Below are 26,057 nucleotides of genomic sequence, written 5' to 3' on the forward strand. Positions count from 1 at the left end.
ATTGTAGTTTAGTCGGGCAGCATGGTCGGCACGGGCTTGGAGGGCCGAAGGGCCTGTTCCTGTGCTGTACATTTCTTTGTTTGTTCTTTGTTTGTTTTCTGTTTTACTGGGGCAAACATTTACCGGAACTGAAGAAAATCATCCATCTAGAAAAAAGAGAAATTGTCATTTCAGGCCGAACCTTTCGTTAGAATGGAGGTCGAATGATTAAACCCTGTCTAAACCTACTAGCTTACATCTTAAACATTCTCTTCGTGTTTTTCATTCGTAGACGCTGAGTGGTCAGCTCAGCACCCATTCCTTGCTTTGCTTTTTAGGATTTTCGTTTGTTTTTGCTTAAGCTTTGCTCTTTCGACCAATTTTTTATATTTTAATTACTTACAGTTTATTTTTTTAAAATCTCACTGCCACTGATTGGAGATGGAATTGCTTAAGGTTTCCAACACTACAGCAAGGCCACACTGACGGACCTTTCCTGGTCTCCCTGCATGAGGGAGCTGGGCTTGTTACCCCGGCAACGGCGTCGGTACAGCAGCGAAAAGGTTCACTTCCGGTCCGGCAGTTGGTTTCCGGTCCCGGAGTGAGAGAGGGCCTTTGATAATGTGACACCTGGAGCTCAGCAGGGGCCTTGGAGGAAGGAGGGAGGGAAAAGATGAAGAAATTATTTAACGACCTAAAGCGGGATATAAAGTTTAAAACTGCGGGGCCGGGTCATGCCCTGACCGAGGAGACCAGGTGAGAGGGTGATTGTGGGGACCTGGCGAGGAAGTTGGGGGGTGGTGGCAGGAGCAGGAGGCCGAGGCCGAGGGGAGCCACAGGTGGGAGCTTTGATTCCAGTTAAACTGGCTTCCCCCTCCCTCTGGAATCAGCCTTTCTCAATCTGATCAGTCGCTCTACTCTCCTTAGCCCAATAACAACCCCGGGCTGTCAGTCTGCACTGCACCCTCGCCGTAATGTGGGCGTAACGCGAGGCTGTGTGATCTTTGCCTACTTCTCAACCCACTGGAGCCACAGAGAGAAAATATCTTGAAATCACATTTGCGCCTCAGCCCTCTCTCTCTCTCTCTATGCTGATACTTGTTAGGCTGTGGTTACTGTTTGCTCTCTGGTGCTGGGTTCTTGTTATCGGCTGTTTAGGACGGCCTGGTGAAGGTTGAGGTTTTCCAGAAAGAGTGTTGAGGGAAGACCTCTCTCTTTCACCCCGCCCCCCCCCGGTTTAACCCATGCCTGACAAAATGTTGGCATGTGGAGCATGAATATTTTTCCACTTTTAAAAAAAAAATATTTTCCCACTTAAAAAAAAAAGTATCCACAAACCTTGCCAAAGCTTTAATATTTGACCAAGCTTTTTTCAATGCTTCCAGTTTTGGTGTGGTGCTAACTACTCTTGTGAAGTGCCTTGACATGGTTTACAAGTTAAAGGTGTTTTGTCAATGCGAGTTGTTTATAGTGTTTTCTCAGTGACGGCAGCCAATTGTACCAGGATTTCTTTATTCCTGTTCTCCAATCCCCTTGAAATAAAGCCATGATGTGGAGATGCTGACGTTAGACTGGGGTGGGCACAGTAAGAAATCTTACAACACCAGGTTAAAGTTCAATAGGTTTGTTTTGAATCACTAGCTTTCGGAGCGCAGTTCCTTCCTTGGGTGAAATCACCAGATTCACCTGGTGTTGTCAGACTTCTTACTTGAAATAAAGACCATCATACAATTTTGTCTGTCCAATTGCTTGCTGCACCTGCATTCCTTGTATGAGCAGAACCAAGTTTCTTTGAAAATCAATACTTACAAGTTTCTCACCTTTTTAAAATATATTCTGCTTTTCTATTCTTATGACCAAAGTGAATAACTTCACACTTCCCAACATGATACTCCATCTGCCATCTTGTTGCCCAATCATTTAACCTGTCTATATCTCTTTGCAACCTCTGTCTTCCCCACAGCTTGCCTTACCAGTCAGCTTTGTATCATCAGAAAACTTGTATACATTATACGCTATTTCTTCATGCTCTGTTTATTTGCGCATTCTGTTTTTTGTCTGTTAACTAATCCCCCCAAGCTCCATGAGCACTTATCTTGCCTTATCTTACCTTTTGTGCAGCACATGAATACATACCCATAGGAAATCCAGATGTACTAAATCCACCTGTTCTCCTTTATTATCCTACTCCAATAACTCCAAATTTGTCAAAAAGGATTTCCATAATTGCCGGTGGCGGCCATGGAGTGAGTGGTCGCATATTTGGTGGCTCCTGCTTGAGGTGGATTTTTTTCAATTCTCCCCACCCGATTCATATGGTGTTTGATGGCAAGGGGTGCATGAATGCCCATGGAATGTAATAGTTCTCTGCTGGGACTGGTATATGGTTCATTGAACGAGGAGTGCCAGGAGGAAGAGACAGCAATTGGAGCAGGAAGATTTTCAAGAAAGTGCTGCCCGTTCAGTGGTTGATGGGGAAGCTGGTGGAATTCCTGAATGGATTTCAGCAGCAGAGGAAGGAGGACTCCGAGGACTTGGTCAAGGTGGTGGAACCGCATAGGGTGGCGATCAAATGGGTGGAACAGAGGGAGGAGGCTCAGGGCCTGGTGATCCAAAAGGTGGAGTTGATGATTGTGGAGCATGAGGATAAGTTGACCTCGCTGGAGGGAAAGATGGGGGATGGTGTTGAGCAGCCAGAAAAGGCTGAGGGAGAAGCTGGAGGACCTAGAGAATCGCTCCAGGAGCTCCTTCCTCAGGTGAATTCACCTGAGGTAGGAGCTGTGCTCCGAAAGCTAGTGATTCTAGCTCAATCTGTGGATTGTGAGGATGCCGAAAGCATTGAAGGTGTAGACGCTGTATGGCGAGCACGCTGGAGAAATTGATGGGGGAGGGGCCTTTGATCGGCCCCTCGAGGTGGATCGAGCACTGAGGAGGAGGCCGCAGGTGGGAGAGCTACCGAGGGCAATGGTGGTGAGGCTGCATCGGTCCTTGGATAAGGAGAAAATCCTGAGGCAGAATAAGAAGTGTTTCTGGGAGGTGAGTGAGCTGTGGATTTACCAGGACCTGGGTACAGAGCTGACCAAGTGGAGGGCCAGTTTTAACCAGATAAAGACTGCCCTCTACAAGAAGGGGGTGAAGTTTGAATTTTTTACCCTGGCTGTTTGTCGGTGACGCACCAAAAGCAAGAATTTTATTTTGTTTCGCCGGAGGAGGCGATGGTCTTTGAGAGGCCATGAACTGGGAGGACATTGTACTTTGGAGAGGAGTTCTGAGTAAATTGTGGGGCACATTGAATGTATTGGGGCAGGGTATGACAGCGGAGCAGTGATGGCGAGTGTGCCTTCTCTTTTCTTTGTTTGCTGGTGGTGGAAGAGATGGGGAAGCGGTGGATTGGCAGGATGAGGGATCTCAGGGGCCTTGGGTGGGGGCCACCATGCTAGCTGGCTGGGCTAATTAACGGGAGTGAAGTGGGGGGTTGTCAGGAGGGTGTGGTGGAGGGGAGAATGGGCTTGTTATTTGTTTGGGTGTTGGGGAGGATTGCTGACATGGGTATGGTTGGGGTGGTGCAGCTGGGAAGGGAAAGATGGTGGTGGACATCTTGGGGCGGGCTTGGGAGAGTGCGGGACATGGCCCCAGGAGAGCTGGCTAAAAAAGGAGTATGGCTGATCGGGGCAGAGCCTCTCCGACCAGGCTGGTTACTCAGAATGTACAAGAGTTGAGTGGGCCGGTTAAGCGGTTGTGTATTTTCGCGCACTTGAGGAGTTTGAGGACGGACATTGTCTTTTTGCAGGAGACGCACCTAAAAGTGGGAGAACAGACGAGGCTGAGGAAGGGATGGGTGGGGCAGGTGTTCCTCTTGGTGTTGGACATGAAGGCGAGGGTGGGGTGGCAGTGCTGATTAATAAGGAAGTGGCATTTGAGGTGGGGAGCACTGCGGCTGATCTGAGAGGTAGATATGTGATGGTCAGTGGGAAGCTGGAGGGGATGCTGGTTGTCCTGGTGAATGTTTATGCCCCAAATTGGGATGACGTGGACTTTGAGGCAGATGTTAGGGAACGTCCTGGATCTGGGCATGCCCCGGCTGATAATGTGGAGCGATTTTTAACACAGTTCTGCATCTGAGGATGGTCTGGTCGAGTCCTAAGTCATCGCTGGTGACTAGGGAGCTGAAGGGGCTCCTGGATTGTATGGGCGGGGGGACTCCACAACAGCGCCTTTACTTCCTCAGGAAGCATTGATTTCTTCAAGGTGAATTTGGGGATGGTGTGGGATGCTGAGGGGAGATGGGCGAGGTGGGGGGCGAAGTTAGTAAGGCGGGGGATGTTTTGGGGTATTGGGATTGGGCGATAGAGGGGCCTGTATTTTCTGTTCATGTTGATGTTTGGCCTTCTGAGATTTTCCCTGCCCTATCCCAACAACCTCTTAAACCTATTCTATACATCCCTGGACACGAAGGAGCAATTTAGCATAGCCAATCCACCTTACCTGCACATGTTTGGACTGTGGGCTGAAACCGGAGTACCCGGAGGGAACCGATGCAGACACGGGGAGAATGTACAAACTCCACACAGACCGTCGCCCAAGGCCGGAATTGAACCTGGGTCCCTGTCGCTGTGAGGCAGCAGTGCTAACCACTGTGCTGCCATGCCACCCGTATTGTCTGCTAAAACTCGCTTACATTTAGTTCACTAACATAACCACAGAGTAGTGGAAAGCCTTTTTTTTTTAGATGTACCACTGTTCTTTTGAAGGTCCAACAAGATTTGAGAATTTGGTGAAAAGGTTTGATTTTCTGGCAAAAAGAGTGAATAAATGAAAAAACATATTGAATTAAAATGTTATTAATTGATCCAAAATGGCATTTAATTAGTGGGATCCAAAATGGCATTTAATTAGTGGGATACAGATATAGATTTGTGCTTGATTGCTTAAATATCATTTTTTATGGCTCATTAAATAATAATGGGCTGTGATATGAACAGTCACAACATGTATGAAGTATGTAATTACTGGAAAATATTCTTCTGTCACAGGACTGTGTTAACAGTACTTTTAATCAGAATTGTGCTTCGTATTTGAATTAAAGTTGCCATAATCCCCGAGAACCATAGGCTGATCTCCCCTTTTGAAAGAGAGCCGAGTAGTGATGATTTAACCAGGTCACCACACCTCAACGGAAATAGTTCAGAAGGTGGAGCCTTCATGGATAACCTCAGCCAGTATAGGAAATGAAAATCGCTTATTGTCACAAGTAGGCTTCAAATGAAGTTACTGTGAAAAGCCCCTAGTCGCCACATTCCGGCGCCTGTTCGGGGAGGCTGTTACGGGAATCGAACCATGCTGCGGGCCTGCCTGGGTCTGCTTTCACAGCCAGCGATTTAGCCCTGTGCTAAACATTGAACCCACGTTGTTAGCAATGCTCTGCATTGTGAACAAGCCTTCCAAACAACAAGCTTACTGCCCCCCCCCCCCCCCATTCCCCCCTCTTGAATACATTCTATGTAACTATGTAATATGTCCTTGTTAAGGTGGTAAGCTGGAGATTTCTGCTGTAGTTTTATTATGCTGAAGAATGTGAAATATTTAAAAAAACTAAGTTAGTGGGGACTGGTTACTTGGGCAGTAATGAAATCCTAGTTCGTTTTTCCTGAAACCACTCCTCCCTATTCCCTTTTTAAGATCCTACTTAAAAGAGACCTCTTTTTAAACATATTTTTTTAGAGTACCCAACTCTTTTTTTCACAATTAAGGGGCAATTTCGTGTTGCCAATCCACCGACCCTGCACCTCTTTTTTGGTTGTGCGAGTGAGACCAACGCACACATCGGGAAAATGTGCAAACTCCACACGGACAGTGACCCGGGGCTGGGATCGAACCAGGTCCTCTGCGCTGTGAGGTAGCAGGGCTAACCACTGCACCACTGTGCTGCCCTAAAGCGACCTCGTTAACCAAGCTTTTTGTCACCCTTCCTAATATCTCCTTTGGCACAGTATCAATTTTTGTTTGAAAATGCTTTTGTGGGACTTCCGGTAGCGGCTATGAAGGAGTAAGTCGCCCATTTGGTGGCTCCCGCTCTGGTCGTACTTTTGGACCTTTTCCCCTGATTTTCTAATGGACTTGAATTGTAAAACGGATGTTAGTGGCAATTCTCTACTGAATTCCCACTTCGGTGCGTGGAGAAAAGGACTAGAAGTGTTCGTAAGTGCAGAAACAAAAAGATAGAGAAGACGTGGGCTGTAGTTACAAGAGGAAACAGCATGGCGGAGGGTTGGACCTCTGGCTTGTCGACCCAGCAGTCTATGGAGCAGCTGATGCAAGTCATTCAGGAAGGCTTTGCTACGCAGAAACGGGGCTGCTTGGACCCGATAAAAGAGTCGATTGAGCGGTTGAAGCTTAGACTAGACGCCCAGGATCGGGCGATCCAGAAGGTGGAGAAGGCGCTGGCTGAGCAGGAGGAGCATCAGACTGTGGTGGAGCTGGAGGTGGGGATGCTGAGGGACCAGCAGAAGAAGCTTCTGGAGAAGGTGGAGGACTGAGTGAATAGGTCCCGCCGGCAGAAACTAAGAATAGTCGGGCTCCCGGAGGGGTCTGAAGGAACAGACGCTGGGGCATACATCGCAGACATGTTTGAGAAGCTGCTGGGGGAGGGGGCATTCGCCCGGCCCTTGGAGGTGGATAGGGCTCACAGCGCACTCGCGAGGAAGCCGCGAATGGGATACTCCCCGAGGGCAATGGTGGTGAGATTCCACAGGTTCTCGGATAAGGAGCTTATTCTACAGTGGGCCAAGCAGACACGGAGCTGTAAGTGGGACAATAGCATCCTGCGGGTTTACCAAGACCTGAGTGTGGAGGTGGCCACGAGGCGAGCAGGCTTCAACCAGATCAGGGCGATCCTTTTCAAGAAAAAGGTGAAGTTTGGACTGTTGTACCCAGCCCGTCTCTGGGTCACGCGTGAGGATATGCACTTCTACTTCGAGTCGCCTGAGGACGCGTTGGACTTTGCGAAAAAGAAAGGGCTGGTGATGGATTGAGAACTTTTGAACTTGGCTGCAACGTTCATGTTTTTGTTTTTTCTTTTGTTTCTCTCTTTTCGTAAAAAGTTTCTCATTTGCGTTTTATGGAAGGTGTTTGTGATGCCGTTTGCATTGATTTGGAACCAACTGTAGAGCTGAGTGAGTTAAGGTTTTCATTTGCACTATTGGGGGATGGGGGGGATGCTTGTTTTGATCTTGGTGTGTTTCTGTTGGGCAACTGTGTGGGGATTGTTTGATGTTGGAGTTTGTATGAGCGGGGGGGAGTGGGAGGGAACAACAGGTGTATGAGCGGGGGGGGAGTGGGAGGGAACAACAGGTGGGAGACTATCTGGTGCCGGGGATGGGGGCCACCAAGCTAGCTGGGTGAGCTAGCTCTCGCAAGCGCAGTGGGGGGTGTGCATATATTTGGTTTAGGAAAGGGGTTGGGTTACAGGATATTGTTGCGGGGGGGGGGGGGTGAATGTTCTGCTGACGAGGGAGGGACTTGGGCTAAGGGACAGAGAGGAGGTTGGGGGCGGGGGCTGCCTGGGGATGGACCGGTGGAGGTGCGGAACACGGGATGGAGGTGGGCCTAAAAACCGGGATGGCTGATCCGGGTGGGGGGGGGGGTGCAATGAGCCCCCTAACTAGGCTGATCACCTGGAATGTTCGAGGGTTAAATGGGCTGGTCAAAAGGACACGTGTGTTCGCGCATCTTAGGGGATTGAAGGCGGACGCAGTAATGTTGCAGGAGACGCACCTTAAGGTAACGGACCAGGTCAGACTGAGGAAAGGCTGGGTCAGCCAGGTGTTTCACTCGGGACAAGATTCAAAGACGAGAGGGGTCGCAATCCTGATCAATCAATGGGTGGTGTTTGAGGCGGGAAGAATAGTCTCGGACGTGGGAGGTCGGTACATTATGGGTCAGGGAAGCTAGAGGGGGTGCAGATGGTATTAGTTAATATATATGCGCCAAACTGGGACGATGTGGAGTTTATTAGGAGGATGCTGGGAAAGATACCGGACCTGGACTCACACAGGTTGGTCATGGAAGGGGACTTCAATACAGTTATGGACCCTGGCTTAGATCGGTCAAGCTCGAAAACAGACCGGGTGCCAGCAATGACAAAGGAACTAAGAGGGTTCATGGAGCTAATGAGGGGGTGTGGGGGGTAGGGTGGGGTGGGGGTGCGTGGATGGATCCATGGAGATTTGGGCAGCCAAGGGCGAAGGAGTTCTCCTTCTACTCGCACGTGCATAAAGTGTACTCCCGGATTGATTTCTTTATTTTGAGCAGGGCCTTTCTGGCTGTGGTAGTGGACACGGGGTATTCGGCGATTGCAATCTTAGACCATGCACCACACTGGGTTGACCTGCAGGTTAACAAAGACGTTAACCAGCGCCCGCATTGGAGGGTTAATGTGGGACTTCTGGCGGATGAAGGGGCGTGTGTGTGTGTGAGCGGTTGAGGAAATGCATTCAGAGCTACCTGCAGGTCAATGACACGGGGGGAATTTCAGCACCGGTGGTTTGGGAAGCACTGAAGGCGGTGGTCAGGGGAGCTGATCTCGATCCGGGCTCATAGGGAGAAGGGTGACAGGGCAGAGACGGACCGACTGGGAAAGGAGATATTACAGATTGATAGGAGGTATGCGGAGACCCCAGAGGCAGGGCTTTTAAGGGAACGGCGGAGGTTACAGGTGGCATTTAGCTTGCTGACCACAGGGAGGGCGGTGGAGCACCTGAGAAAGGCGAGGGGGGCGATTTACGAACATGGAGAGAAGGCCAGCAGAATGCTTGCACAGCAGCTTAGGAAGAGGGAGGGAGATAGGGAAAGTAAAGGACGGTGAAGGGAACGTGGTTGGTGATTCGGTAGGGTTGAATAAGGCATTTAGGGATTTCTACAGCAGGCTGTACAGGTTGGAACCCCCTACGGGGCCGGAGGGGATGAGGCACTTCTTGGAGGGGCTGAATTTCCCAACGGTGGATGGGGAGCGGGTAGGAAGGCTGGGAGCCCCAATTGGGCTGGAAGAGACAGTGGAGGGCTTGAAGGCCTTGCAGGCAGGTAAGGCCCTGGGTCCGGATGGGTACCCAGTGGAGTTTTATAAAAAGTTCTCTGTGATATTGGGGCTAGTGTTGAGGATGTTCAATGAGGCAAGGGAAAGATGGGTGCAGACCCCGACGATGTCACAGGCAACAATTCCGCTGATTCTTAAGCGGGACAAGAACCCGGAGATGTGTGGGTCCTACAGGCCGATCTCCCTGTTGAATGTAGATGCCAAGTTGCTGGCCAAAATCTTGTCCTCCAGGAGCGAGGATTGTGTTCCGGACGTTATTGGGGAGGACCAGACGGGGTTTGTTAGGGGCAGGCAGCTGGTGGCCAATGTAAGAAGGCTGTTAAATGTGATCATGATGCCCCCGGAAGGTAGGGAGGTGGAGGTAGTGATCGCAATGGATGCAGAAAAGGCTTTTGATCGGGTAGAATGGGATTATCTGTGGGAGGTACTGGGACGGTTCGGATTTGGGCGGGGCTTTTGTTGACTGGGTCAGGTTATTGTATCAGGCTCCTGTGGCAAGTGTATGGACAAACAGGACAACTTCGGACTATTTTAGACTGCAACGGGGGACGAGACAGGGATACCCTTTCTCCCCACTGTTGTTTGCACTGGCTATAGAGCCGTTGGCAATTGCTCCGAGAGCCTCGAAGCTCTGGAGGGGACTGGTCCGGGGGGGTGGGGTTGGAGCACAGGGTTTCGCTCTACGCGGATGATCTGCTTCTGTACGTTTTGGACCCGGTAGAGGGGATGGAAGAAATCATGAAGATTCTAGGGGAATTTGGCCGGTTTTTGGGGTAAAAGCTAAATATGGAAAAGAGTGAGATGTTTGTGGTTTAGGCGAGGGGACAGGAGGGGCGACTGGGAGAGCTGCCGTTTAGGTCAGTAGGGGGAAGTTTTAGGTACCTGGGCATCCAAGTGGCACGGGACTGGGACTGGCTGCATAAATTGAATCTGGCCCGGCTAGTGGACCAAATGAAGAACGATATTCGGAGATGGGACACGCTTCCGTTGTCTCTGGCCAGCAGGGTGCAAACGGTGAAAATGACGGTCCTCCCTGTTATGGGTCCGGGTTTACAGAACCCCAAAGTGTTGCATGGAGTTCAACCGACCCACAACTTTTAATTGATTGTGGTGTGGGAAGCACACGGTGTACTCTCCAGGTGTGATACAGCAATTATGGACAAATGGTTTTTAAAACAAAACAATGTTTATTCTATGAATTCAAGTTAACCTTTTAAAAACAAACATTGAATATCTTAACACCCATTACTTCAAAGATATCCCCAAAAGACTACAACACTAAATAATCCTTCAAACTGCTCCTTTAAACATCCAAAAGACTTCTAACCTTCAAAAACAGATATCAGGTTACATTCAATATATTTATACTATTTGGATTTGTAGACATCAACAGACTAGCTCTGTGGTTCTTTCTGCAGCTCTCAGCAAAACACACAGACACTCCCAGCTGCCTTCTCAAACTGAAACTCAGAAAAGCAGAAGTGAGCTCAGCTCCCCCCACCCTCTGACATCACTTCAGTAATATGATCAGCTCCTTTTCTTAAAGGTACGTTGCTTAAACATCCATATCTTAAAGGTACTCTCACATGACCCCTCCCCTCTAGAAAAAAAATAAACCATCAACTTCAAGATGGTTTCATTTTTCACTTTTGCACCATCAATGAAGAAATGCACACAGTAAAAATACTTTACCGGTTCAAAAAAACAACACACGCAAACAGGTTTAATAATATAGTCCATTTTTTTTTTTTCTTTCTTTCTTCCTCTAATCGAAATCCTTTTCGATTGACAGTCTCTTTGAATAAGAAAGTCTCTGCACGATCCATCCATTCCTCTACGCCTCGGCATTCCTCTTTAAAGTTAGGTACTTCAGTTCAATCTGATCAGAGTCCCTTGCAAATCTCCAATACAGGAGCATCGGTTACCACCGATTTCAGGCAGTCAAATCCATGTTGAAATTCCGCTGTCCATTGAAATTTTTTTAAACGTTTCTTCAGCAAGTCTATCAGTGGAGCAATCACGCTACAAAACTCTTGCACAAATGTTCGATCAAATCCACTCATGCCAAGAAATCAAATTATTTCCCGTCGTGCCGAGGGTAACGGAAACTCCCCAATAACTTTCGTTTTCACATCCCGTGGGACCAATTGACCCTGTCCGATTGTATGGCCAAGGAAAGTGACTTGGGCTTTTCCAAATTCACTTTTGGCTAGGTTTATCACCAAACCTGCCTCCTGAAGACGATCGAATAACTCCATAAGATGTTTTTTAAAAAATATATATATTTATTCAAATTTTCAACAAACCCCCCCCCCCCAAACAAGAAGAAAAAAAACCAAAAACACAACCATCAGAAATTATACATTGGATTTCCCCCATATACATTAACCCCCCATATAACATTTAAAAGCACAAATAGGGAAAAAACCCACCTTCACCCAAACGCCACCCCAAAAGAACCCCACCCCCTCCCCTAGGCCGCTGCTGCTGATGACCTTTTCCTCACGCCCCGCGAGATAGTCTAGGAACGGTTGCCACCGCCTGGAGAACCCTTGCACAGATCCTCGCAAGGCAAACTTTATCCTCTCCAGCTTGATGAACCCTGCCATGTCATTGATTCAAGCTTCCACACTAGGGGGCTTCGCATCTTTCTATAGGAGCAAAATCCTCCGCCGGGCTACCAGGGACGCAAAGGCCAGAATACCGGCCTCTTTCGCCTCCTGTACTCCCGGCTCGTCTGATACCCCAAATAATGCCAATCCCCAGCTCGGCTTGACCCGGGCGTTCACCACCTTAGACATAGTCCTACCAAAACCCATCCAGTGCCGGGCACGACTAGAACATATGGACGTGATTTGCTGGGCTCCCCGAGCACCTCCCACATCTGTCCTCCACCCCAAAGAACCTACTCAACCTCGCCCCTGTCATATGTGCCCTGTGAGTAACTTTAAACTGTATTAGGCTGAGCCTGGCGCAAGAGGAGGAAGAATTAACCCTACTCAGGGCATCAGCCCACAGACCCTCATCTATCTCCTCCCCAAGCTCCTCCTCCCACTTGCCCTTTAACTCCTCCACCGAGGCCTCCTCCTCTTCCTGCAGCTCCTGGTAAATCGCCAAAACCTTGCCTTCTCCAACCCATATACCCGAAATCACCCTGTCCTAAATCCTACGTGCTGGAAGCAGCGGGAATTCCCTCACCTACCGCCTCAAAAATGCCCTCGCTTGCATGTACCTGAAAGCGTTTCCCGGGGGTAGCCCAAACTTCTCCTCCAGCGCCCCTAGGCTCGCAAACATCCCATCGATAAACAGGTCCCCCATTCTTCTCATCCCTGCCCGATGCCAGCTCCGGAACCCCCCATCCATCCTTCCCAGGACGAACCGATGGTTCTCCCGAATCGGGGACCAAACCGAGGCTCCCATCTCGCCCCTGTGTCGCCTCCACTTCCCCCAGATCTTCAGTGTCGCCGCCACCACCGGACTCGTCGTGTACCTTGTCGGCGAGAGCGGCAGCGATGCTGTCACCAGCACCCTCAGGCTCATGCCCACACAGGACGCCATCTCTAGCCTCTTCCACGCCATCCCCTCTCCCTCCATTACCCACTTACGGATCATCGCCACGTTGGCTGCCCAATAATTGCCACATAGCGGCAGCGCCAGCCCCCCTGTCCCTGCTACGCTCCAGAAACACCATCTTCACCCTCGGGGTCTTATTCGCCCGCACAAATCCCATGATGCTCCTGTTTACCCGTTTGAAAAAGGCCTTGGGGATCAAAATGGGAAGGCACTGGAACACAAAGAGAAACCTCGGAAGGACCGTCATTTTGATCGACTGCACCCTACCCGCTAGAGAGAGTGGCAGCATATCCCATCTTTTAAAATCCTCCTCCATCTGCTCCACCAACCGCGTCAAATTGAGCTTGTGCCGGGCCCCCCAACTCCTAGCTACTTGAATCCCCAGGTACCGAAAGCTCCTTTCCGCCCTCTTCAGTGGTAGCTCGTCTATCCCCCTTCCCTGGTCCCGTGAATGCACCACAAAGAGCTCACTCTTCCCTACGTTGAGTTTATACCCCGAAAAGTCCCCAAACTCCCGAAGGATCCGCATGGCCTCCGCCATCCCCTCCACTGGATCCGCAACATACAACAACCGGTCATCGGCATACAACGGCACCCGGTGTTCCTCTTTCTCCTCCTCTTCTCCCCCCCCCCCCCCCCCCCCCCCCCCCCCCCCCCCCCCCCCCCCCCCCCCGACAAATCCCCTCCATTTCCTGGACTCCCTCAGTGCCATGGCCAGCTGCTCAATTGCCAGTGCAAACAACAAGGGGGATAAGGGACACCCCTGCCTCGTCCCCCGGTACAGCCGAAAGTACTCTGACCTCTGCCGGTTCGTAGCCACACTCGCCACCAGGGCTCTACATAGCAGCCTGACCCAACTGATGAACCCCTCCCCGAACTCAAACCTCCGCAACACTTCCCAAAAATACTCCCACTCCACCCGATCAAAGGCCTTCTCCGCGTCCATAGCTGCCACTACCTCCGCTTCCCCCTCCACCGAGGGCATCATAATCACATTGAGGAGCCTCCGCACATTTGTATTTAGCTGCTTACCCTTCACAAATCCCATCTGGTCCTCATGAATCACCCCCGGGACACAGTCCTCAATTCTCGTAGCCAGCACCTTCGCCAGCAACTTAGCGTCAACATTGAGGAGCAAGATCGGTCTATACGACCCACGTTGCAATGGATCCTTGTCCTGCTTCAAGATCAAAGAAATCAACGCCCTGGACATTGTCGGGGGCAAGGTTCCCCCCCCCCCCCCTTAGCTGATCCAGGAATCGTCGCATCCCCTCCTCCCCCGCTGGGGGCTCAGACCTGTACAGATCCCCATAGAAGTCCTGAAATACCTCTTTATTCTCACTGCACTCCGCACCGTATTCCCCCCTCTTTCCTTGACTCCACCAATCTCCCCTCGCTGCCTCCCTCTTACGAAGCTGATGTGCCAGCATCCGACTCGCCTTCTCCCCATACGCCGCCTCCTGCGCTTTCCTCCACTGTGCCTCTGCTTTCACCGTGGTCAACAGGTCGAATTCCGTCTGGAGGTTCCTTCGCTCCCGAAGTAGCCCCTCAGGGGGCCTCTGCATACCTCCTGTCCACCCTTAAAATCTCCCCCACCAACTTCTCCCTCTCCCTCCCCTCTTCTCCCTGTGGGCCCTAATGGAGATTAGCTCTCCCCTGACCACCGCCTTCAACGCCTCCAAAACTAACCCCACCTGCACCTCCCCGTTGTGGTTGGCCTCCAAATATCTTTCAATGCACCCCCGCACCCACCCGCACACCACCTCATCCGCCAACAGTCCCACATCGAGGCGCCACACCGGGCACTGGTCCCTCTCCTCCCCCAACTCCAGCTCCACCCAATGCAGGGCATGGTCCGAGATGGCTATGGCCGAATATTCCATTCCCTCCACTTTCAGGATTAGCACCCTACTCAAAATGAAAAAGTCTATCCGGGAGTAGGCTCTATGGACGTGGGAAAAGAAGGAAAATTCCCTGGCCAGCGGCCTGGCAAACCTCCATGGATCCACTCCCCCCATCTGGTCCATAACCCCTGGGCACCTTGGCCGCAGCCGGCCTCTTACCCGTCGTGGACCTAGAACAGTCCAGTGCTGGGTCCAGCACCATGTTGAAGTGCCCCCCCCACCCCCAAAATTATCAAGCTTCCTACCTCCAGATCCGGAATCCGACCCAGCATGCGTTTCATAAATCCGGCATCATCCCAATTCGGGGCATACACGTTAACCAGTACCACCCGCACCCCCTGCAACCTACCACTCGCCATCACATATCGACCTCCATTATCCACTACAATATTCAGTGCCCCTCGAACGACACCCGCTTCCCCACCAGTATTGCAACCCCTCTGTTCTTCGCATTCAACCCTGAATGAAAGACCTGCCCTACCCATCCCTTTCTCAGCCTAACCTGATCTGCCACCTTCAGATGTGTCTCCTGGAGCATAAACACGTGTGCCATCAGTGCCTTTAAGTGCGCCATCACCCGGGCCCTCTTGATCGGCCCGTTCTGGTCCCTCACATTCCAAGTTATCAGCCGGATTGGGGGGCTACTCGGCCCCCCCCCCCCCCCAAGCCGACTGGCCATCTCCTTTTCTAGGCCAGCCATGTGCCCGTGCCTCCCGCACCCTCCAGTCCCCCAGGCGGCAGACTCCTGCCCCGGCTACCTCTCCTACATCCAGCACCCCTTTGGCCAATGCAGCAACAACCTAGTTCCCCCGCCCCCCCCTCTCCCCCCGCTAGATCATCATCTAGCCATTTTGCGTCCCCCATGACACTCCCGTAAGTCAGCTGACTTCTGACCCCGGCCTCTCGCCATTCCATCGACCCCCCCCAGTGTGAGAATCCCCCCACCCCTTGGCAGTCAGTGTGCGCTCCTCTCCAGCACCGCCCTCCCCCCGGCCCCGCCCCCATCCTTCCCTCACGTGGAAAAAAGCCTGCGTTTTCCTGAGCCGGTCCCGCCCCTCTGGCGCAGCTCCTTTTTGCGGCCTTACCCCAACTCCCAATCCCCGGGCCTCCACCCCCCCTCTTCCTCCGCGGGGCCCTGCCCCTCCAACACCGGCGCCCACAGCCCCCACATCACATCCATTCACCCATTCCCCACCCAGCACCAAAACAAAAAGAACATTCCCCAAACGCACTAAACACGGTAAACATCCCCCCACGACAAACCCTCAGTTTGAGTCCAACCTTTCAGTCTGGATAAAGTTCCATGCCTCATCAGGCGTTTCAAAATAGCGGCACTGATCTTGGAACGTGACCCACAATCGCGCTGGCTGCAGCATCCCGAACTTCACCCCCTTCCGATGGAGCACCGCCTTAGCCCGGTTAAAACCAGCCCTCTTCTTAGCCACCTCCGACTCCAGTCCTGGTAAATTCGGATCTCCGTGTTCTCCCACCTGCTGCTCCGCTCTTTTTTGGCCCCTCTCAGGACACACTCTCTGTCCATAAAGTGGTGGAACCTCACCACTACAGCCCTTGGCGGCTTGTTGGCTTTGGGTCTCCTTGCCAGGACCCGATGAGCCCCATCCAGCTCCAGGGGCCTCGGGAAAGCTCCCGCGCCCATCAGCGAATTGAGCATCGTGCTCATATATGCCCTGGCATCGGGCCCCTCCACTCCTTCAGGGAAACCCAGAATCCGAAGATTCTTCCTCCTCGACCTATTCTCCAGGTCCTCAAATTCTTCTGCCCACCTCTTGTGCAGTGCCTCGTGCGCCTCCACCTTCACTGCCAGGTCCAAGATCTCGTCCTCGTTCTCCGAGGCTTTTTGCCGCACCTCCCGGATCGCCACCCCTTGGGCCTTCTGGGTCTGCACAAGCTTCTCAATTGCCGCCTTCATTGGCGCCAGCATTTCTGTCCTCAGCTCCTCAAAGCAGCGTTTAAGAAACTCCTGTTGCTCCTGCGACCACTGCGCCCACGCTGCTTGGTCTACACCCGCCGCCATCTTGCTTTTCCTCCCTCGCACTTTCCGTTGCACCAGGATCACTTTTTTAACCGCTCCACTCCTGGACCAATCCATATACTGTCGGGGGGACCTTGCTGTCACCTTCCCACACTGGAAGCCGTCGAACAATTGCCGTTGGGGCCCGTCTGAAGAGCCCAAAAGTCCGTTCCCGGCGGGAGCTGCCGAACGTGCGACCTACCTAGGCGTAGCCGCACCGGAGGTCGTCCTCCACAAGATGTTTTAAGTGTTCTTTCCATGTCTGGCTGAAAACTACCAGATCGTCGATATATACTACACAATTGGGTAATCCTGAAACGACTGTACGAGTTAACCATTGAAATGTGGCTGGGGTGTTTTTCATGCCAAATGGCATAACTTTGAATTGGTATATACCATCTGGAGTCACAAAAGCTGAAATCTCCTTTGCCCTTTCGGATAAAGGTACCTGCCAGTAACCTTTAAGTAAATCCAATTTGGAAATAACAGCGGATTGTCCCACTTTCTCAATGCAATCCTCCAAATGTGGGATAGGATAAGAGTCCGTTCTTGTAACTGCACTCACCTTTCTATCGTCCACACACAACCGTTGGGTACCGTCTGGTTTAGGTACCATCACTATGGGTGAGCTCCATTGGCTGCAACCCACTTCAATTATGCCATTTTTAAGCATACTCTCAATCTCTTTGTTAACCTGTGCCAATTTTAAAGGGTTAAGTCTACATGGATGTTGTTTGATTTGGAACAGCATTTCCCACATCTACATCATGTATAGCCATTTTAGTACTTCCCAATTTATCTCCACAAACTTGCCCATGTGATATCAATAACTCTTTCAGGTCAGTTCGTTTTTTTCTCTGGAAGATAACTCAACAATTTATTCCAATTTTTAAGAACATCCTCATTTTCCAATTTAATTTGAGGTATGTCAAATTCACAGTCATCTGGATTTGGGTCGTCACTTTGAGTTAGAATCATTAAAACCTCCTTTTTCTCTCCTTCCCTTTCAAAGTACCTTTTAAGCATATTCACATGACACACTCGGCGAGTCTTCCTTTTATCTGGTGTTTTTAACCACATAATTCACCTCACTTAATTTCCTTTCAATTTGATAAGGTCCACAAAACGTAGCTTTTAAACGTTCACCTGCCACTGGTAACAATACGAAAACGTTATCTCCACTGGCAAAACTGAACTTTGGATTTCTTGTCCACTACCCGTTTCATCACATTTTGTGCAACTTTCAAATGTTGTCTAGCCAATTCACCTCTATTTAATCGTTTCCTAAAATTTGACACGTAATCCAATAGTGTAACTTCCGATTCCTCACCCATCAATTTTTCTTTAATCAATTTAAGTGGTCCTCTTACCTCATGACCAAAAATTAGTTCAAAGGACTAAATTTGGTTGACTCATTAGGTGCATCCCTAATTGCAAACAGTACGAATGGAATTCCTTTATCCCAATCCTCTGGATAATCTTGACAATACCCCCTCAACATTGTCTTTAATGTCTGATGCCACCTTTCTAACACTCCCTGCGATTCTGGATGATACGCAGTTGATTTAAATTGTTTTATTCCTAAACTATCCATAACTTCTCTAATAACTTTGAGGTAAAATTTGATCCTTGATCTGATTGAATTTCTGTGGGTAGTCCATATCTAGTAAAGAATTTAAGTAACTCCTCCACAATCGTTTTAGCTGTAATATTACGTACTGGAATGGCCTCTGGAAACGGAGTAGACACATCCATTATAGTCAAAAGATATTGATTCCCACTTTTTGTTTTTGGAAGCGGTCCTACACAATCAATCAGGACCCTTGTAAAAGGTTCCTCAAATGCCGGAATGGGTATTAAGGGTGCTGGTTTTATCACTGCTTGAGGTTTCCCTGTCACTTGACATGTGTGACATGATTGACAAAATTTACCTACATCTTTATGTAGTCCAGGCTAATCAAAATGTTTCTGGATTTTAGCTTGAGTTTTCCTTATCCCCAAATGACCTCCCACTGGTGCCTCATGTGCCACTCGCAACACCTCCTTTCTATACCCTACCGGCAATACTACTTGATGAACTTCTGCCCACTTTTCATCCGCCTGCATATGTACAGGTCTCCATTTTCTCATCCAGACATCACTTTTACGGTAATAACACTCTAGTATACTCTCAGAATCCTCTTCCGTATATGCTTTCTGATATATCCGTTTTATTTCTACATCTTTCTATTGTAACTCCGCCAATTTTCCTGAACTAAAAATATCCGCCTCATCCTCCACCTGTTCTTGTTCTTTTTCAACCATCTGATCAAAAATCGTTTCTGATAATTGCACTTCCACTTCATCTTTACTCTTTGATTTCTCCTCTTGTCTTAACCTGTGACTTTGCGACCTTGTTACTACCCAATCTGGAAAAATCCCAGGATATTCGTCTTTCAACGCTTCAGTTGTCTGATTTTCCAGTGGTTTATCAACCACAGTAGGCATCACTCCCACCTGCGATCCAGCTATGTCATTACCCAAGATATACTGTATTCCTGGACAAGATAGTTTCTCTATTACTCCTACTACCACTTCACCACTCTTCACTGAACTTTCCAACCTTGCCTTGTTTAATGGAACACTACCCCTCTCACCTTGAATCCACATATTACCACCTTTTCTGGCAACATTCTTCCCAAACTACATAATTCCTCATCTCTTACCATTAAAGATTGACTAGCTCCTGGATCTCTTAAAATTGAGACTTCTTTACCTGCTCCTCCTGATACACATGAGTAAACCTTACCCACACAAGTAAATTCTTTAAAGAGATCTGGCACCTTCTTATCAATTACTTCTTGATCAGGCTGTACATCCTTTGCACCTCCTTCGCTTCACTTGGGCTTTCCTTTACCACTTTAACAAACCCCACTGTCTTATCCGGTTTTACCACATCAGCCTTCCCAGTGCTTTTCTTCAACCACCAACACTGTGACTTTACATGGCCTAGTTTATTACAGTGAAAACATTTGAAACTTTTCATTTCTTTTCCACCCTCCTGGATTTCTTTTTTAATCTGTGGTACACTCCTTATTATCTCCCATCAGATCGTCTTTACCTTTACCACAGGTTGAAACTGATGTCGGAAACCAAGCTTTGATTTATGAACTAATTCATAAACATCTGCCATTTCTGCTACCGATCTCGCAGTTTTAACCCTCTGCTCTTCCACATGAGTTCTCACTACATCAGGAATTGAATTTTTAAACTCCTCCAAAGGTATAATTTCTCTGAGAGCTTAATACGTTTGGTCTATTTTCAAAGCCCTTAACCACCTATCAAAATTACTCTGTTTGAGCCTTTCAAACTCCATGTATGTTTGACCAAATTCTTTCCTTCAATTTCTAAACCGTTGCCTGTTGGCTTCAGGCACTAGTTCATATGCACCTAAGATGGATTTTCTAACCTCATACGTCCCAGATACCTCCTCCGGTAGTGATGCAAAGACTTCACTAGCTCTACCTACCAGCTTTGTTTGAATCAGTAATACCCACTTGTCCTGTGGGCATTTTATTTGTTTAGCTACCTTCTCAAATGAAATGAAAAAGGCCTCCACCTCCTTCTCGTCAAACCTTGGCAATGCTTGGACATATTTAAATAGATCCCCACCAAGCTTTCGACTTTGACGCTCTTTATCACTATCATCCAACTGTACATTTCCCTTTACATCTGCCAATTTTAACTGACTGTCATGTTTCATGGACATTTTCTGAAGTTCAAACTCTCTCTCTTTATCTTTTTCCCTGATCTGTATCTCCCTTTCTCTTTCTTTTTGTTCTGCTAGGGATATTCTTTCTTTTCTCATTTCTTCTCCTTTTCTTTTTCCTCTCTCTCTCTGTCTCTCTCTCTGTCTCTTTTTCCTCTCTACCTCTTTCGTATTCAAGCTGCTTTAATTCTTTCTCGTGTTCCATTTGTTTAATTTGCAACTGAATTTTTGCCATTTCCAATGAATCAAACGGTATCTCAGGCAACTCAACCACTGCCATAATTACCTCACCTTTTCGTATTTTGTCAGTTAATGTTAACTGCAATATTTTTGCCAAATCTAACAGCCTGCTTTTAGTCTCTGTCTGTAAGGTACTGCATGTAACATTCTCCACCCCCAAAAACTTCTGAGCCTCTGAAAGAGCCATTGTCCACAACACACTCCCCACTTAAACTAAAATACCACACCTGAAAAGCAAACACAATATGCTCACCTCTCACTGTCTTTAAGTTCACTAAGCCAATCCAAAAGGTAGACTTTTATCCGGACGAGCCCCCAATCGTTATGGGTCCGGGTTTACAGAACCCCAAAGTGTTTCATGGAGTTCAACCAACCCACAACGTTTAATAGATTGTGGTGTGGGAAGCGCATGGCGTACTCTCCAGGTGTGATAGAGCAATTATGGGCAAATGGTTTTTAAAACAAAACAATGTTTATTCTATGAATTCAAGTTAACCTTTTAAAAACAAACATTGAATATCTTAACACCCATTACTTCAAAGATAACCCCAAAAGACTACAACACTAAATAATCCTTCAAACTGCTCCTTTAAACATCCAAAAGACTTCGAACCTTCAAAAACAGATATGAGGTTACATTCCATATATTTATACTCTTTGAATTTGCAGACATCAATAGACCAGCTCTGTGGTTCTTTCTGCAGCTCTCAGCAAAACACACAGACACTCCCAGCTGCCTTCTCAAACTGAAACTCAGAAAAGCAGAAGTGAGCTCAGCTCCCCCCACCCTCTGACATCACTTCAGTAATATGATCGGCTCCATTTCTTAAAGGTACATTGCTTAAACATCCATTTCTTAAAGGTACTCTCACATGACATCCCGAGATTCCTCTTTGTATTTCAGTGACTCCCCATCTTTATTCCGTGGTCCTTTTTAAGCGGGTCAACAGAGTGATCACGGGCTTCGTCTGGGCAGGCAAGACACACGGGTAAGGAAGGTAATGCTTGAGCGGAGTCTGGGAGAGTGCGAGCTGGTGCTGCCAAATTTTAGCAACTATTACTGGGTGGCTAATATACATGATCAGGAAGTAGGTGGGAGGGGGGGGAGGGGAGGCATGGATGCATATGGAGGCGGCTTCTTGTAAGGGCACCAGTCTGGGGGCGTTGGTAACTGCGCCTCTGCCGCTCCCGCCGGCACAGTGCTCCACCAGCCCTGTGGTAGTTGCGGCCCTGAGATTTTGGGGCCAGTGGAGGCGGCATGTGGGAGTATGGATGGGGGGTTCCGATTATGGCAGAGAGCGGGGATTGAGAGGATGGGGAATGTGTTCATAGAGGGGAGCTTTCCGAGTGTGAGGCCCTTGGAGGAAAAGTTTGGGCTGGCGAGGGGAAACAAATTCAGGTATCTGCGAGACTTCCTTCGTAAACAGGTGTCAACCTTCCCGCTCCTACCACTGAGGGAGATTCAGGACAGGGAAATTTCCAGAGGGTGGCTAGAGGAAGGGAGCATCTCGGACATCTATAAGGAGCTTATGGGGTCGGAGGAGGCGCAGACCGAGGAGCTGAAGGGCAAGTGGGAGGAAGAGCTGGGAGGTGAGATAGAGGATGGTCTGTGGGCAGACGCGTTTGAGTAGAGTCAACACGTCCGCAACATGTGCCAGGCTCAGCCTGATACAATTTAAGGTTGTTCACCGGGCTCACATGACAGTGGCCCGGGTGAGCAGATTCTTTGGGGTGGAAGACAGGTGCTCGAAATGTGCGGGAGGACCGGCGAACCATGTCCACATGTTTTGGACATGTCCAAAGCTTATGGGAGTTTGGGAAGGGTTTGCAGATGTCATGTCCACTGTGTTAAAAACAAGGATGGCGCTGAGTCCAGAGGTGGCGATTTTCGGGGTGTCGGAAGATCCGGGAATCCAGGAGGAGAAAGAGGCAGATGTTCTGGCCTTTGCTTCCCTAGTAGCCCGGGACAGATACTATAGCCCCCGAAGTCGGAGACCTGACTATCGGACATGGTTAGCTTTCTTTGTATGGAGAAAATTAAGTTCGCCCTGAGAGGTTTAGGTCGACTTGTTTGTGGAAAATTAATCGTCAGCAGACGGAGGGGAGTGGGGGGGGGGGGGGGGGGGGGGGTGGTGTGAGTAGTTTAGGGTAGAGTAGGGAGGTAATAAGGGTGGGACCTGTACGAAAGGTAAATGGCTTTTGCACTATGCTTATGGTTTCATGTATATTGTTTATTTTGTTGTTACTATACCAAAAATACCTCTATAAAATGTTTATATAAAAAAAAGAAAATGCTTTTGTGAAACAGTCGATAATTTTCTATGTGAAGTTGTTATTTGAATTGTATCCAAGCGTATTCCTGGGAATAGGTGAGAAAAAATAATCATATCAGTGGTTGAGCTCAACCAGTGGGAACACTCTTATAATTTCAGTGCTGATTGTTGTACACCTTTTTGTTGCCGAGGTTGTTTTGTTTATTTTAATCCCTTTTTAATGACCATTTCTCTGACCACGACATTTGCATAAATGATAAATATTCCCATAAATTCAAGTGATATGAGGGTGCTTGTCAACCAGTTACACCAAACAGCCTTGAAAAGTGGTTTTGACATCACATTGTTGCAATATAGTGTAATTTGGGTGGGAAATCCTGAATTAAGACCACCGTTGAGATCTACCCTGACACCCTGACAATGCTGTGAATTGTCCCTGCTGCAGTTACGAAAGAATTTGCAGGGGGTAGCATGTGGCGCAGTGCGCAGCACTGGGACTGTGGCGCTGAGGACTCTGGTTCGAATCCCGGCCCTGGGTCACCATCCGTGTGGCCTTTGCACATTCTCCCCGTGTCTGCGTGGGTTTCACCGCCATAACCCAAAGATGTGCAGGTTAGGTGGATTGGCCATGCTAAATTACCCCTAAAATTGGAAAAAAAATAATTGGGTACTCTAAATTTATAAATAAAAGGAAAGAATTTGCATTTTATTGCACCTTTCACGGTGTAAAGATGTCGGAGTGTCTCACAGTCATTTAGTTACATCTGAAGTGGCACTATTATTATGTAACTGGGGCAAAGCAAAGATTTGACGCCTATGAACATCACAGAAAATTTCAAAAAGTTTTACTGTTGTTGAAGAGCTAAATGAATGAACGATTGGCTTCCTGAAAGTTCAATCCTCATTCAGATGCCAGTTAGTTCAGCAAACAGGATAAACAGAGCTTCATTTTCATTGGGTGGGAGATACAGAAGGATAATTTGGACCTACAGCTGTCAGCAGATGCTGATTATTCAGTTGGCCTGGGTTTCAGCACTTTTTTTTGTCACATCTTTAGCTGTGATTGTGATGTGATTATCGAAGTGATCTGTTTCATCGTTTATCGGAGTGTATATCCCATAGATTTTCCTTCTATTTGACTGTAAGTGAATCTCTAGTCACACTTAAGTCATAACTTCACGATGGAGTTTAATATCATCTTGTAAATGCCGCAGCTGGAAGTCACTGAAGGTGTCCAAATGTGAGATGCTAACTAATGTTTATAAAATTGCATTAGAGAAAATAACGAGTGCATTATGCTGCAACTTAGTTTTTAATGTTGGGTTTTTCTGTACTCTCCTTGCTAAAGTACAATTTCATGCTCTGTTGTCTGCCAAGGCCTCTGACTGACCATTAACCATACCAACCTTCCAGTGAGTTTCACCAGGCTGGTTAGCTACAGTAGACATCACAGTCAAACTTTCTGATCTCACATGAGACCTCATATACGTACACACGGGTTGCTGCATAGTGATATCTGAGTCCTGACTACTCTTGTTATTCCCAAACCCTAATACAGGGGGCACTGATGTGTTGCCATATTGTCGCTGTAACCTAGATCAGCCTGCTCAAGAATGGAGGCTGGGACTTTTCTTGTCCAACTAAATCAGTTTACACTATTGTTTAATTTGTCCATTCGGCAGCAGTGTGACTGTCCATTCAGAGAGGTTGTTACCACGTTTTGACATGCTTTGATCAGATATGGTCAACCTGCGATCCTTGAACCCTGTTAATCCATTCCTTGATGCCCAGACAACTCTTATTTCTTATTCACTGACCTGTCTGGTTTTGAATTTTAAGACTACTTGGAAAATGCCATTTCAGAATCAATCCTAGATCAGAATTCTTGTTAGTATCAACCACGTGCACCTTAATGGGAGGATAGTTCCAAACATTATGAACCCCCGAACCCCCTAGACCCCATAGTATGCAACTGCATGGCCTGTAGACACCTATGGGGTTATATTGTGGTATTTTAGATTTCGGGGAACTGCTACTCTAACTTTACTAATGAAAGAGCCTTTCTGTGAGGTTGCATGTGTAACCAGTCTACTTCCGCCTTTAGTTTTGCGGCAAAATCTCTAATCTCTGTAAATTGTGGTTAAAATTGGCTTTGTATCAAGTGATTTGTAATGAAAATGCGGAATGTGGTGTATTTTACCCCATGCACATCCTGTGATTATCTGGGAAAAGAAAATCCAGGAAATGGGAGCATGCTTCATCCAGTGAGTGGTATCAAAATATTTCATTCATTCCCAGAGCTACTGGTGCTCCAAGGATCAAGAACAAATAAATTACTTGAACCTTAAACCTGCCCTGTTCCTGGCACATGTTAAGAAACCTTAAGCAAGCACCATGTAATCGGTGTTTAATACTTCTGTCCTTATTACATTTTGTTTACTTTGCTCTCTTTACTTTTAAATAACTTAATGTTTCTTCAAATGTTCTTTTTGGGTTGATTTTTTTTGTGCTTACTAAACTGGTTCAGTTGAAAGTGCATATGTAATTAAACCAAATAGCTCAGAATGTCCACTGTTCAATCCTAGTCTCACTTGAGTTCGCTGATTTCCTCTGGATGGCAGTAGTGATGCCATGCTGCCTCCTGGTGTCCAGTCAGCAAGAAAATAATTTGGGGTTCCCATTCCTGATTTTTTATCTTCCGCTCTCATGCCTGCATTTTCTTTCTGTTTATGCTTGCACTTTACCAGTTTGTAAATCCGGATTGTAATCCAAGAGAATGTAGGCTTCAACAGGAGTCTTGGGATCTTCCTGGTCTATGTACCTTGTTATCACCTGGATTGCATAGCTTCTGCCTTATTAATACTGATGGAATTGACGCTGGCAGACCATTTTCTTACTGGTAGATCATTTTCTTATTTGAGTATGTGGCATAAAAAAGTGATATCATGATCCGTGTGATGGTCTCAGCTAATGGGAATAGAGGATGATAGCAAAATATAATGTGCTATCATTTTTGTAGAGAAATAATGCCTACCTGGGAGCAAGGGAGTGATCTCAGCAAAACAGGCTTCAGATGTCATAAACACTCAACTTTGAAATCTCTTGCATGTATTCAATTTAAAAAAAAATACAGGACATGGTTTAAGGTGCAAGGTTCATGGAGAGGTGTGTGCTTTTTTCCCCCAAACTTTTATTTTCATCAAGATGAAGGGTGTTG

The 26,057-nt window shown here is 48.0% G+C and overlaps 1 protein-coding gene across 2 annotated transcripts in view; it reads left to right on the forward strand.

The window, feature by feature from the left end:
- The first annotated feature begins 578 nt into the window (after window positions 1-578).
- The window catches only part of ubxn6 (UBX domain protein 6), a 91,878-nt gene continuing 66,399 nt past the window's right edge, over window positions 579-26,057 (forward strand). The window contains exons 1-2 of one of the 2 annotated variants that reach the window (XM_072482734.1): window positions 620-735; window positions 21,472-21,556. Coding sequence is in view for 1 of the 2 variants with exons in the window: in XM_072482733.1 (XP_072338834.1) it covers window positions 653-735 (83 nt within the window). In the remaining variant the exon portion in view is untranslated. Of the gene's footprint in view, window positions 736-21,471; window positions 21,557-26,057 lie in introns of both variants that reach the window. The other variant, XM_072482733.1, reaches the window with a different exon arrangement.

Source organism: Scyliorhinus torazame, chromosome 18 (assembly GCF_047496885.1).
Source record: "Scyliorhinus torazame isolate Kashiwa2021f chromosome 18, sScyTor2.1, whole genome shotgun sequence".
Classification (NCBI taxonomy): Eukaryota; Metazoa; Chordata; class Chondrichthyes; order Carcharhiniformes; family Scyliorhinidae; genus Scyliorhinus; species Scyliorhinus torazame.